The sequence below is a fragment of the Cucurbita pepo genome, chromosome LG03 (assembly GCF_002806865.2).
Source record: "Cucurbita pepo subsp. pepo cultivar mu-cu-16 chromosome LG03, ASM280686v2, whole genome shotgun sequence".
In the NCBI taxonomy this organism is placed as follows: domain Eukaryota; kingdom Viridiplantae; phylum Streptophyta; class Magnoliopsida; order Cucurbitales; family Cucurbitaceae; genus Cucurbita; species Cucurbita pepo.
Genome location: NC_036640.1, coordinates 2,533,323 through 2,548,439, shown reverse-complemented (window position 1 = coordinate 2,548,439; position 15,117 = coordinate 2,533,323). Strand labels below are relative to the sequence as shown.

At 36.0% G+C, this 15,117-nt stretch overlaps 2 protein-coding genes across 2 annotated transcripts; both read left to right on the top strand.

Annotated features, from left to right (window-relative positions):
* The first annotated feature begins 2,553 nt into the window (after nucleotides 1-2,553).
* Nucleotides 2,554-7,184, top strand: LOC111790416 (amino acid transporter AVT1A-like). Its single transcript, XM_023671302.1, has 12 exons — nucleotides 2,554-2,786; nucleotides 3,659-3,903; nucleotides 4,003-4,223; nucleotides 4,449-4,472; nucleotides 4,729-4,909; nucleotides 5,280-5,505; nucleotides 5,605-5,740; nucleotides 5,860-5,879; nucleotides 6,184-6,329; nucleotides 6,406-6,449; nucleotides 6,771-6,833; nucleotides 7,003-7,184. The coding sequence occupies exons 1-12, from the start codon at nucleotides 2,557-2,559 to the stop codon at nucleotides 7,105-7,107; spliced, it is 1,641 nt and encodes a 546-aa protein (XP_023527070.1). The 5' UTR covers nucleotides 2,554-2,556; the 3' UTR covers nucleotides 7,108-7,184.
* Nucleotides 7,185-8,778: 1,594 nt separating this feature from the next.
* On the top strand, nucleotides 8,779-14,959 carry LOC111790418 (transcription factor HBP-1b(c38)-like). Its single transcript, XM_023671303.1, has 11 exons — nucleotides 8,779-9,690; nucleotides 10,509-10,609; nucleotides 11,072-11,145; nucleotides 11,261-11,455; nucleotides 11,633-11,710; nucleotides 11,804-11,863; nucleotides 12,034-12,111; nucleotides 12,213-12,264; nucleotides 12,338-12,609; nucleotides 13,917-14,165; nucleotides 14,451-14,959. The coding sequence occupies exons 1-11, from the start codon at nucleotides 9,590-9,592 to the stop codon at nucleotides 14,595-14,597; spliced, it is 1,407 nt and encodes a 468-aa protein (XP_023527071.1). The 5' UTR covers nucleotides 8,779-9,589; the 3' UTR covers nucleotides 14,598-14,959.
* Nucleotides 14,960-15,117: the final 158 nt, after the last annotated feature.

Sequence of the window (15,117 nt, the reverse complement as noted above, 5' to 3'; positions counted from 1 at the left end):
GACATTAATCATATCTTCATCGTATACGTGACGTGACATAATCACTTGTTAATGTTTGTCCTAATTTATTTAAATATCATATAATCTATATTTTATATTAAAACAAAAGCGTCATTTTTAAAAAATAAAATACAANTTACCCATGGTTCAAAAAGTTCCTACGACATTAATCATATCTTCATCGTATACGTGACGTGACATAATCACTTGTTAATGTTTGTCCTAATTTATTTAAATATCATATAATCTATATTTTATATTAAAACAAAAGCGTCATTTTTAAAAAATAAAATACAAAAGATAAAAATTTAATAATTACATTATTAAAAAAAAAAAAACTTAAAATTACTTCCCATAATAATAATAATAAAAATAATTTTATTAAATTCTGTTATTTTATTTTATTTTATTATTATTGTGGGGTATAATATGTTATATTGTGGGTGTGGAGGAGAACCAACCAACCTATCCATACAAATTGGGATCCAGTTGCCCTTTCAACCCTTGAAAGGTCTCTCTTTTCAATTTTATTATAAAAATAATATATACGTGATACATTAATAATTAAAATTTCAAAAAATTCAAATATCAAATATTCACCGGTCATAATTTATTACTAACATCAATTACGAACATTAAAATTACCATTAAAAAAAAATATTGAAAAATAAATAGTAATTCAAGAAATAATTTTAAAGAATAAACTTAAATAATGTTGGGAGCACTTGATTTTCTTTTATTTAATATTCTTTATTATAAAAAGATAAAAGAAAATCATGCACCAATTTTTACTGGGCCGACCCGGCCCAACCCGACTTGATGTTGTTTGGGCCTGGGCAAATCCAACCTTCCGATAGCTAAGCCCATAGGTTGAGTTTGATTCAGACTCATTTAATAATATTTTTAAAACTAAATTACATTAAAATTTATAAGAAATTATAAAAAATTGTGTTAAAAAAAAAAAAGATTTACCCCATTTTTTCAAAATTATAAAACTAAAACTTAATTAATTATAAAAAAGAAAGACACTTATAAAAATATTTGTTTTCTATTTGAATATATTGTATTATTTATTATTAATCTTATTATTTGCCTGCTTAATTCTCATGTTTTTTTATATGGCTAATGATGTCGAAGTTGATTTCTTATACATTTTCTTTATCGTTTATCTTTACAAAAGGTACAAACACCGTCACTCTCTAGATATAAAGCATAAAAGATAAAAAGGTTTACATTATTGAGAGTTGTCGGTTATTAATTTAGGGTCAGTTTAGATCGACTAATCTAAGTACTTAAAACTACTTTCTTTTTGCACTTAAACACTTAGCATTCGAAACAGGCTTTTAATTTAGAATATACAGATGTATTAATGAATTTAACAATAACTATGGCGAAGGTCGATGACCTCATGAAAAAAATTAAATGTTATCCTAATTATTCTCTTTTCGTATATTTTATTTTAGATATAAATGATAAAGGAGGAAATTAAATTAGAAATTTTAATAAATGGTCAAATATTATTTTATTGTGTAGATAAATATATTAATTTAATTACGAGATAAAGACTAAAAAAATGGGAGAAAAAAAGGACTTTTTAAAAGGTCGCGGTGTACTAAACGACAAGGAAGGAAAAATAACTAAAGATATGCATTTATTATATATTATAAAGACATTTGAAAAAGGGATAAGTATCCCAAATCTAGATGTTTTATTTTTTTATTTTTTTATTTTTTATATTTATTATATACGTACATGGGTTGGGGAGAACAAATCAGCCTTTATAAGGGGTGGAAACCTTCCACTAACAGACACGTTTTAAAGCTTAAGAGGAAGCTCCAAAGTGAAAGCTCAAAGAGGACAATATTTGCTAGTGGTGGATCTGGGGCGTTACAAATGGTATTAGAGCCAGACATCGGACGATGTGTTAGCCTTTTCGCTGTTTTTCGAAGGGGGTAGACACGAGGCGGTGTGCCAGTAAGGACGTTGGCCCCAAAGGGGTGGATTTGGGGCAGTCCCACATTGATTGGAGGAAGAAGAGAGTGTCAGTGAGGACGCTAGGCCTCGAAGGGGGTGGATTGTGATGTCCCACATTAGTTGGGGAGAAGAACAAATCACCATTTATAAGGGTGTGGAAACCTTCACCTATTTTAAAGTCTTGAGGGGAAGCGTGAAAGGGAAAGCCCAAGGAAGACAATATCTGGTAGCGGTGGATCTGGGACGTTACAAGTCTATTTCCACCGACTGACAAATATGAGTTTTTTAACATCAACCAACTAACAAATAGCTCCACCGAGCCGTCACATAAACTATTGTCAAATTTTTCAAGACAAACATACAAATTTTAAACACGTATCTAATAGTTACGATGAAATGACCCAAATAAGATAACGGGACAAAGAGGGCGTCCAAACAGGATAATGTTGATAATAAGATAAATAAGGATCCCATACGTAACCTTAAAGAGATGGGAATTTAAGAAAGTCCGGTTGATATTAAAATAACTAATAAAATAACTAAGCAGCTACCAATTCATTAATAAAGCTCCAAATAATTTCCATGGCGGACCGCCGCGACCAAGACTCGGAGCTTTTCCTCGAGCCACCGTACAATGGCGGCCAAGAAAATCAAGAAGACGATATGGAGATGAACAATAAGGGAACGGAAAGTAGTGGTAGTAGTTGCGGCAGTTTCAGCGACGGAGATAACTCCTCCGCCGCCGTTGATCGGTGCCTCCGTCGAGGTTGCAGCTCCGCCTCCGCTTCTCAACAATGGCCGCAAAGTTTCAGGTGCGTTTGAAACTGCTTAATGTTCTCTCTCTTTTTTTTAATTAATTTATTGTCTTTTTTATAATTTGATTTCAAAATTCACTACTTGCAACCACCTAGACATATTGTCATTTTTGTGCTTCCCTAACCTTTAAAACAGTCTGATAGTAGAAGGTTTCCACACCCTTGTAAAAGTGATTTGTTCTCTCCCCCAACCAATATGGGACATCACAATTCACCCCTTCGGGACCCAGTGTCCTCTCTGGCACTCGTTCCTTTATCCAATCGATGTGGAACCGCCCCCAAATCCACGGGACCCAGTGTCTTCGCTGGCACTTGTTCCTTTATCCAATCGATGTGGAACTGTCCCCAAATCCACTCTCCTTTGGGGCCAGGATTTGTTCTCTCCCCCAACCAATATGGGACATCACAATTCACCCCTTCGTGACCCAGTGTCCTCTCTGGCACTCGTTCCTTTATCCAATCGATGTGGAACCGCCCCCAAATCCACGGGACCCAGTGTCTTCGCTGGCACTTGTTCCTTTATCCAATCGATGTGGAACTGTCCCCAAATCCACTCTCCTTTGGGGCCAGCGTCTTTACTGGCACACCGCCTCGTGTCTACCCCCTTCGGGGAACAGCGAGAAGGCTGACACATCGTTCGGTGACTGGCTCTGATACAATTTGTAACTACCCAGATCCACCGTTAGCAGATATTGTCCTTCTTGAACTTTTCCAGGCTTCCTCTCAAAGCTTTAAAACACGTCTGTTAGGGGAAGGTTTCCACACCTTTATAAAGGGTGGTTTGTTCTCCTCCCCAACCAATATGGGACATCACAAGATTTAAATTTAGAATCTTTAAATAATGATCAGCATTTATGTAAAAATGGTAGGGAAGCAAGCGATTCATACGCAATAACAAATTCACCAACATTCGGGATTCTACGGATTCCAACGATCATAAAATCAAGCTTTCAAAATGGAATCGAGAGTTTGTTAGAGTCTGAGATCAATGACGATGTCGATTCCAATGAAAAGACTCCATTATTAACCAATTATTACGACGACGAGGGACTCTCGTCTACCCCATCAGTATCTTCTCTTCACGGCTGCACCTTCACACAAACCATATTTAACGGTAAAGTTACCTCTAATTCTTAAAAATTTAAGTCAAGTTTTGAAATTCAAGAATATTATTAAAACGATTGGGGTTCGGGTTCGGGTTCGGGTGCGGCAGGAATGAACTTCATGGCTGGAGTAGGGCTGCTGTCCACACCATACACGGTCAAAGAAGGAGGATGGGGAAGCTTGGGAGTGCTGCTTGTGTTTGCCATTATGTGCTATTTCACAGCTATGCTTATGAAACATTGCTTTGAGAACAGAGGCCAAATCAATATCGTTACGTTTCCAGATTTGGGTCAAGCTGCCTTCGGAACTTTTGGACGTCTTTTTGTATCGGTCAGTTTTACCTTTTTAACCCTCCCCTTTTCTTTAATTACCCCTTTACTTCTTTAATTTTTTTTTATTTACGTCTATTTAATCAATTAAAAGTTTTATATTTTTTAATATATTAAAATTTTATTACAAAATTAAAAAATTTACCATAAAATTTAGTAATTTTTTATTTGTTTTAGTTGTAAGATTGCTTTTGCTTTTAGCTAATTATTATTTTTTTTTTTTCAGATCATTTTATATTTGGAATTATATGTAAGTCTCTCTCTTCTCTTGTTTCTCAATATTCTTAAAATTTTATTGTTTTTAAAAAGCATTAATATTTTATTTTAAAAATATTTTTAAACATTAATTTTTTTTATTATTTTCGGTTCTTATTTTTATTTTTATTTAAAAAAATTAAAGGTTTTATTAAAATTACAAAAAGGGATTTTTTAAATTATTTTAAACTCAACACTATTTTTTAAACACGGTAAAAGTGTCTAATGGGTTAGAAAGTAAAAATTTACAGTGTTGCTGCATTGAGTTCATAATCTTGGAAGAGGACAACCTTAGCAGTCTATTTCCGAATGCGCGGTTGAATCTGGGCGGCCTTCACTTGGACTCTAACCACCTCTTTGGAATCGTTACTGCTCTTCTTGTTTTGCCCACAGTTTGCCTCAGGGATCTCCGTTGGATCTCGTATCTCTCCGGTAACATTTCATACCCTTACAGAGACCGAGTCATAAAAGTCCAAGTTCACCGCTAGTAGATATTGTCATTTTTCGACTTTCCCTTTCGAGCTTCCTCTCACGCACACTGGGTCTGGAAAGAGGATGAATTGGAGGGTCCCACATCAATTCCGGACTCCGAAGCAGGTAGATTGTGAGATCCCACATTTTTTATAAGAATGTGGAAACCTCTTCCTAGCATACGTGTTTTAAAAGCTGTGAGAGTAAGCCCGAGAGAGAATGTCCAAAGAGAACATCATCTGTTAGCAGTGGGTTTGAGTCGTTATACGAGTCCTAGTAGAATAGTAACGAGCCCAAAATGATCACACACGTTTAGTATATCATATTTCAGCTGGTGGGGTGGTAGCAACAACAGTGATAATCCTAACCATAGCATATTTGGGAACACTTGGAGGAATAGGGTTTCATGAAGTTGAAGCTGGTGAAGTAGTGAATTGGAAGGGCATTCCATTTGCCATTGGGGCTTATGGATTTTGCTTCTCTGGTCATACTCTTTTCCCAAATCTTTACCATTCCATGGCAGATAAAACCAAGTTTACTAAGGCTCTCTTAGTGTGGTACGTACGCGTTACGAATCCCATATCACTCGGTCCATAACTCGTTCATCGTCGTTCGAAAGTGATCCTAATCCATCAAATTGTGTTTATATTTGGCAGCTTTGTATTTTGTGTTCTAATATATGGAGGTGTTGCTGTGATGGGATTCCTCATGTTTGGCCAAACTATATTGTCCCAAATAACTTTGAACATGCCACAACATGCTCTTGCCTCCAATGTTGCAAAGTGGACCACGGTCAGTTTCTAACTCGACTTAACGGTGATCGACGTGTATTAAGAAAACCCATCACTAAAAATGGATCGATATTCGCATACTCGATGTTTAAACTGACGTGTGTTGCATTTTCTTCGCAGGTTATCATTCCATTGACTAAATATCCTTTTCTAATCTTATAAATTATATGTACTAGTCAGAGTAGGGCTAGACCCTGTCCATAAAAGAATCACAGCTATCGCTATTGTCTGTTACAAATGGTAATAGAGCTCGCCACCGGACGGTGCAAGACACTGGTTGGAGTAGGGCTAGACCCTTTCTATAGTAGACGTGTTTTAAAACCACGAGGCTAATAGCGATACGTAACGGTGCCAAAATGAACGATATCGGCTAGTGATGAACTTGGGCTGTTACGTAATCGTAATCGTTTTGAAATGAATCGGGAATCCTTAACGTAGGCTCAAATATGCACTATTGATGACTCCATTGGCAAAGAGTATAGAGGAGAGGTTACCAGCCAGAGTTTCAAATAGCTTGTGGTGTTCAATTCTTATAAGAACTGCACTTGTTCTCTCTTCCCTTACTGTGGCTCTTCTTCTCCCATTTTTTGGTATGGTTTGGATTTTTTTATTTTATTTATTTTCTATTTTTGTATTTAAATTAATTAATTAATTATTATTTTGCAGGTCTTGTGTTGGCTTTAATTGGATCCCTTCTCTGCATACTCATTGTAAGTCATTTTTTGGAAAAAAAATTTAAATCTAAAATTAGGGATGAAAATAATTTAAAATAATATAAAAAAAAATATCCATTTATTTTTAACTTGAATTTATGCAAATATTATTGAAATTAATAAATTTGGAGGGATTTATTAAAATTAGTGGGTAAATTATATATATATATATATAATTAAATAAATAATAAAATTGTAATAATTTGAATTATTCCCCTAATTAAATTAAATTGTGATGTATTAATAAGGATAAATATTTACATATAAAACATTATTTTAAATACCATATCCTAAAAAATATAATGACATTTGGCTCAGGCAATAATAATACCAGCCTCCTGCTTTTTGAAGATCATGGGGAAGGAAGCTTCTAGACTACAGGTAATTATGTTCTAAGCATTTTTTTTTTTTTTTAATTTAGCTATTAAATACAAATTTTAAAATTTTAAAGCTATTAAATTAGACGTTGTTATTAAATACGGGCTTAGAGATTAAATTGATAATTTAATCGATAATTGAAGTTGGTGACGTGTGGTTGCATGAAAATTAGGTAATTTCGTGTAAGGTGGTAATTTTGGTGGGCATAGTTGGAGCCGTGCTTGGAACGTACTCTTCATTTTCACAGATGGCTCGTAAACCAGAGATCAGTAGGTGAAACATATAATAAGATTATTCTCGTTTTATTTTCTTAGTACATGTTAAACTCATGTATTGATTCGTTTTTAGTTTTGCTAGTGACAATGTTATGAATAATTGTACGTCGGGTGCACTATCAAAAAAGGGTTTGAAGCTCTTTCGTTACCGTTGGCTATGGTTATTCCACGAAGATACACTAGCCAATTATTAACTAATTAATAATTAATAATTAATTAGTTAATTTATTTTTATTAAATCAAATTATTGAAATATTTTATACTAATTTAATTTTTATTTTTGAGTTATTTTTAAAAGTAAAGATTAAAGAAAAAATTTAAAAGATTAAAAGATATTTTTTAAATACTTAAAAAATAAAATACTAACCATTTTCATTTAACATTTTTAATTTTTTTTCTTTAATTTAAAGATGTTATTGAAACGCTAGAAAATAAATATAAAATTTAAAAGCTTTTTAATTAGTTATTTATTTATTTGGTCAGTGGGGCCCATTGGGGGTGGGTAAGAAATTGACAATTATAGCCTTTCTTCAAGGCCAAGCCAAGACGACAACGTCACCAATTTTGACTTTTCCTTTGACTAAGGGTATATACGTAATTCTACATCCTGGTATCCTTCGTTTTCTTTTAGTTTAAGGTTATTATTGCAATAACTTTATAAAATATATATTTTATAATAATAATTGATTTTCGAGAAACTTATAACCCTAATTTTTATTTATTTATTAAATTTAGGGTTTAATCGGTTTACGACCTTTGATATCTAGTTCTTAAATTTTATCTCGATCACTGTTGAATAAAACTCATATTTGTATTTCGAATCACACCCATTATATTTTTTTTATAAATTTTATTCAATCTCGAACTTAAAATAACTTTGAGAAGGATCTGACCCGTCATGTGATCGCGATATGTATCTATTACAACAATCCCGTGAGTTACGTAAAACGGGTTTGTTGTCTTTTTAATTAACAGATATTTCTAATTTTCTGGAGATTAAAAATTATTCTCGATTCGTTAATTAAATGAATTATTATTAAATGGAAAGATACTATACGAAAATAATATAAAGTTTGAAGAACATTATAATAGAATCTTTTATTTAAATACTTAATTTGACTCCTTTTATCCTATGGTGGAAATTATTCCATAATTGACCTCATGACCTATTCCAATTATTGATTAGCATGAAGACATTTTTGTACTTAGAATCATTATTATTATTATTATTTATAGGTCACGTAGACACCTACATGATCAAGTAGAAGTATTTGCTCGTGTTTTTTTAATGTATGTAGAGTGTAGTGGGGCAGGGTGGAGACGAGGATGGGAGATTTCCGTCCTTGGACTTGTTCAGCTAACAAGGAAAAAAATATATTTCCATTACTTCCCATGTTACTCGTTTAAATGGAACTGAAAAATCGAGACTTAACACGAGCAAATCAGGCTCAGCTCAAACAATCACTAGCGAAGTGCATATTACCCTGACTCATCTCGACAAGACAACACTATGTCGCAGTGAGTATCAAGAACATGTCCTCACATTAAGGTAGACTTGTCTTTGAACCCTATTTAAAGCTCAATCATTTGAATATATATCATTAATCAAAGAGAAAATCGTGAAAGAGGGTTTAGGGTTTATAAAGCAATGGGAAAGTGATTCAGTGGAGGGTGTGGCGGAGTTGCAGTGGGGAAGGCGGTGGTGTACCCACTACACAAGAATCACAATCAGCGATGGAAGAAGGAAGAAAGTGGTAGCATCATCAATGAAATATGATTATAAAAAGGGGTTTTGAAGGAAAAGGACGTGAGGAAGGGGTTAGAATTTGGAATGGTCTAAGCGTCACGCATCTTCTACGCTATCTCTCTCTCTCTCTCTCACCTGACCTGACCAGACCAACAAGTGCAGGGCCGAGTTTGATTTTAAAACAAGTTTATTCCAAAGCTCAAAATTCAATGTGGGCCTGTTGAAATTTCTCTCTGTGCGGGTGGGAGAAAGGGAATTCTCTTTTTCCCCCATGGTTTTAAATGCCTTTACCTAAGAATTTCGATCAAAAAGTCAAAAAAAGTTTCGCTGTTTATCTCCACACCCCTTCTGGGTAGGGTTTTCTTTCCTCTGTTCCTCGGATTTTTCCACCTTCCCGACATCGATTCATTTCTCAAACTGAACTCCCATCTCGCGATTCCTGTTTTCGCTAGGTTTTTGACTTCGATACGGGTCATAGTTTTGCTGGGTTCTTGTTTGTTTTGAGCTCTTCGNATTAATTTTTTGTTAGGATTATTTTGATTTGGGTTGGAGAAATTGATTAGGGCTTTGGGATTTAGGAGTTTCAGCGAACTGAGTTTGAGTTATTTTGTTTGAATTTGAAGAGCTCGTTCTTGTTCTTCCTGTTCTTCCTGTTCTTCCTGTTCTTCTTGTTCAGTGGTTTCTGTTTCTTTTTGTTGAACTGGTGGTGGTGGTGGTGGTGGTGATGATGGTGATTGATGGGTAGTAGAACAGTGAAGGTTGGTGCCGACGATATAAACAAAAAGGTGAACGGGATGCCTAGCTTCGTTTCTTCGATGCCCACAGCCAATAATTCCATGTAACTTTCTCTATCTTATTTAATTTGAATTACTAGACTATGTAGTGTTCACTGTTTGAATTTAACTTTGCAGTATATGTACTTGGCTTCTTGATGAGTCTGTCTTTCTGCTTGTACTTACTCCTTACTTGATGGTTTATTAATTCATGGAGGGGAATAGGACCATAAGACTTCATTAATACCTGCTTTAATTTCAATGGGAGCACTTTGTTTAATTCCATGAGTTGATTATAGCAACATTGAAGAATTTTTTCATGGGTTACGTCACTAATTAGGTTAAGAAAATTAGGGGTGTTACGAATGGTATCAGAGCGAAACACTGGACGATGTGTCAGCGAGGAGGCTGAGCCTCGAAGGGAGTCGATTGGGGGGTCCCACATCGATTGTAGAAAGGAACGAATGCTAGTGAAGACGTCAGGTTCTGAAGGGGAGTGGATTGTGAGATCCCACATCGGTTGAGGAGGAGAACAAAACATTCTTTATAAGAGTGTGGAAACCTCTCCCTAGCCAACGCGTTTTAAAAATGGGAAGCCCAAAGAGGACAATATCTATTAGCGGTGGGCTTGGACCGTTACATAGAGCATCTCCAACTTTGTTATGTTAAATCCTTAGTTGAATGTCAAGTATGACTCAAACACAGAATTTCTTAGTCAATTCACATCCTTGAGTTCAAGAAACATTTTGTTCCTGACCTTAGTTATAGGTTTGTGGATGCATGGGCATCCCTTTCCTTGCTAGGATCTTTTGTTCATCTTTTGCATTATTGTTGGAATTTTCTCTTTCACGCTTTGATTGTCTTTTTTCACTTTGATTTTCAGGGGTGCAGAGGGGAGCTCTATTCCTTCATCTCGGATTTCGGACTTAAGAACGCTCGAGCAAACTCTTGGATTTCACATAGAAAATGTAGACCTTACTAGAAGTATGCAACAATGTTTTATTTTGTTATGGAGTTTTAGGCCTTTCGATTATTTGTTTACTTCCAAAGTAGTTTCACTAATCATCTGTTCATCTCATGTCACTCTTGATGTTGCATTATTGAGTACACACTCTGCATTCTGAACTTCTTATGATTTTGACAAAGTTATCTTGGATAATTCCTATGCTAGGTTTCTAGTGTGCTAAGAAATGTTTTGATTGGCTGTGAGATCCCACATCGGTTGGAGAGGGGAACGAAGCATTCCTTATTAGGGTGTGGAAACCTCTCCCTAGTAGACGCGTTTAAAACCGTAGGCTGATGTATTATTATAGAAGAGCAAGAGCTACATTTTCTCTTGGTTCATAAAATCTAAGCCTCTGAAAGTCTTGCTGCTTTTCTCTTCTCTGTTCTTCCTGTTGTTCTTCTTCTGCTGATATATTTTCTTTCCAAATTTACTTGCCTTAGATCCTTTGTATAATCAGATAAAGTCAAATAGTTCGACTCTGAACAACAACATCCAGTTTGGTTCTTTAATTAAGGTACTGTTTTACCTGTTCTCATTTTTTTTTTAATAGAAAGCTTCATTTGGTTTTGTTTCGTACTTGTATTTGATGAACATTAACACCCACCTGACATAACTATAATGGAATTCAGCCACTTGCATCCACTGATGTAAATCTGCCAACTGCTATCATGGGCTCTCAAACATTGCCATTACAGAAAGAATCAAATCCAAATTTGGTTTCTACGTCGGGTGGTCCTCATGAAAACTGGGGAGAGTCTAACATGGCCGACGTCAGCACAAGAACTGATACCTCCACGGATGACACAGATGACAAAAGTCAAAGGGTAATGTCCCTTGAGTATGTTATGAGATTAGGTTTACATTGTTTAATAATCAATGTGTGCAAGTTTCCTGATATCAATAATCAATGTGGTTGAATGTTTTCATATCCCAGGTAATAGTGCCTATCTTTCTGTTTAGTATTCTTGGGTCGTAACCTCACGTTCTTTTGTCTTCTGTAGCTTGACAAGGATCAAGGAAACTCACTTGTCGTGTACGATTCTAGCAACAAATCGAAAGAAAAAACACCTGATCAGAAGGTTATGTTTTAAACTAAAATATTTTTACATTGTTAGCTGAACATCTTGATGGATATTAGCAGCAGCTAATATGCTGTTTAGCATCCTTTTCAGAGCTTACGAAGGCTTGCCCAAAATCGTGAAGCTGCTAGAAAAAGTCGTTTAAGGAAAAAAGTAAGCTTCCATTATCATTGCTCTCTATGTCTCATTCACAAATTCTCTAAAATTATAAACTGTCTAGTATTGAAAAAGCTGTCCTGCTTTATAACTGACATTGACTTAGTTGTTTAGAAATTTTCGACGAGTTTTATCGTATTATGCATTGAATTTCCGTACTTTTGTAGGCGTATGTGCAGCAGCTAGAAAGTAGCAGGCTGAAGCTTACTCAACTTGAGCAAGAACTCCAGCGGGCCCGCCAGCAGGTCGAGTTATCTTTATTTTTGTGCTTGACCATCATAGCACATTATCTTTCAATTTATAGGAAAGTGTTAAGATGCATAAATCTCTGTCACAATTTGTGCAGGGTATATTTATTTCAAATTCTGGAGATCAAGCTCATTCAATGAGTGGAAATGGTATGAAGCTTTTTTCTTTGCATGTTATGGCATGTGATTCTTTTTCACATCTTTTTTTTTTGGGGGTTTGTAGGGGCCCTAGCGTTTGATGCAGAATATTCACGTTGGTTAGAGGAGCATAACAGGCTAATAAATGAGCTTAGAGCTGCAGTGAATTCACATGCGGGCGACACTGAACTTCGAACTGTCGTTGATAACGTGACTACACAGTTCGACGATATTTTCAGGTTGAAAGGCATTGCAGCCAAAGCTGATGTGTTCCACATCTTGTCAGGAATGTGGAAGACACCAGCAGAGCGGTGTTTCCTGTGGATTGGTGGCTTCCGTTCATCAGAGATCCTGAAGGTACGAAATTCTCTGTATATTTGCATGTGAAAATAGAGAAGAAAATGTTTGTATGGTGCATGTACGTCTAAGAGTATAAGAACAAAAAGTTAATTGCTCCCCAACTCTATATTCCACGCTTCAGTTGATCGGTTTGGCCTTTAAGAACCTCAAGTCCAAAACTGATTCAGCATGTCCCACCAGCCACCGAGTTTAATCATCGTTTGCAATTTACCCCGTTCATCTTTTGTGATAATTCGAGTTAAATAAATACTAGTATCCTTGTTGTGGTTAGTAAGGTATTAGCATTCTCGATAGGGAGTTCTCATGTGAGATCCCACGTCAGTTAGGGGGAGAATGAAACATACTTTATAAAGGTGTGGAAACCTCTCCCTAATAGACACATTTTTTAAACCTTGAGAGAAGCCCAAAGAGGACAATATCTGCTAGCGGTGGCCTTGGGCTGTTACATCTTTGGTGGCATTGTTGCAGTTACCTTCTCGTAACTTCACTCACCCGCCTCCCACCTCACCTTTTTTTGTCTGCTAAAACCTTAAAGGAAAGTTCGGAAGGGAAAGCCCAAAGAGAACAATATCTGCTAGTGGTGGGCTTGGGTTGTTAAATCTTTGGTGGCATCGTTGCAGTTACCTTTCTCGTAACTTCACTCACCCGCCTCCCACCTCACCTTTTTTTGTCTGCTTCTTTTTCACCTTTGAGCTCCACTCAGTCCTCGTATGGTGATACCTCTTACTGTAGGCCCAATCCATTTTTGTCTTTAGATTGGGTTAGCAATGATGTTAGTCCTCAAATCTATGAAGTTTAGTGTAATAGTCCATGCCCACTGTTAGCAAATATTGTCTTTTTTGGGCTTTCCTTTTTGGGCTTCTTAAGGTTTTAAAATGCGTTTGAGAGGTTTCCATATCTTTATAAGAAATGTTTTGTTCTCCTCTCTAACCAATGTGGGATCTCACAATCTACCCTTCTTGGGGGCCCAGCGTCCTTGTTGGCACATCGTCTGGGGTCCGACTCAGATACCATTTCATTCTGGTTTTCAATGAATAGGGCTTGATAGCATCTTGGCACAATATCATGTTGATGCACATCATTCCTGTAGTTAAAGAATGCTGTCCTTTTATGTAATGTGTTATCACTACTCACCATTAATCTTTCTAATACCTATAGGGTTCGTATTTTCTTTCGGTTTGGATGAATCTTTAAAGGGCGCGACCGCTATCTTAAATTGCTGTCAATTTAACTGTCCACCTAATTATGTAGGCATGGTTTCTTTTATAGCATCCTCACCTAAAATTGCATCTATGTTAATGCAGCTTCTTATAAACCAATTAGAGCCTTTGACTGAGCAGCAGCTAATGGGCATCTGTAACCTGCAACAATTATCACAACAAGCAGAAGATGCTCTCTCGCAAGGAATGGATGCATTGCAGCAATCCTTGGCTGAAACATTGGCCAGTGGCACACCTGCAACGTCGGGATCGTCTGGGAATGTCGCAAACTATATGGGTCAAATGGCCATGGCAATGGGAAAGCTTGGAACTCTTGAAGGCTTCCTACGCCAGGTATGCCACTCTATCGAGCTGGAATCATTATTATCGAAAAACCTGTAATTCATTACTGGAGATCACTTGCAAATGGAAGAAATTATTTCAAATAAAATAAAAATCTCAGGTTTCAACTCTTCAAAGGAATTACTTTTAATTCATAACATTTCAGCTGCATCTTGTTTCATTTACATTGCCTATTACTCATGTTACGTTTCCTCAAATCTGCAACAACACATAAGTAAAGTTGAAAAATGAATCCATGCTCACTTTCCATTTTCTTCCTCTTGTTGGAACTTGCAGGCTGATAATCTTCGTCAACAAACTCTTCAACAAATGCATCGCATATTGACAACCCGTCAGTCAGCTCGTGCGCTTCTTGCAATAAATGACTACTTCTCCCGCCTTAGAGCCCTCAGCTCTCTCTGGCTTGCACGGCCTCGAGAGTGAGGGGAAGGGAAGTTCTCTCTACTTAATCTTTTTATGAACAAGTGCCTCCAGTGCTACCGCGCCAATTGCATTTCTTCATTGGATGGAGTTGCTTCTGTCATAGGAACTGTACAATGGATCAAGATGGGTAATGGTGTTAGGTGAAGTTTGTGATTGATATATATAGCTTTCACATTTGCAGATGTTAGTATCAGTTGGTGGTGCTGTATGCTTATTACAATAATCTCTTCATGTAGTTAGGTGATGTTGCATAGAACTCAAAGGCAAAATAGCTTGTATCTGTAATTTAGATTTATATTACATCAGCTTACTACACCAGTAGATCATATTCATATGAAATTTCAGTGCCTTTTTGTATGTTCTATTGATCTAAAACGTCTAAGTTGGAAGGATACATTCTTTTTTTCATTCATTATTTTCTTCCCAAGACATAGAATAGTAAGCATGTCATGATCTATTTCTTCATTTCATTAACAAGACAGCATTCTCTGCGTAGTTATTTCAAAATCCTCCCAACTTT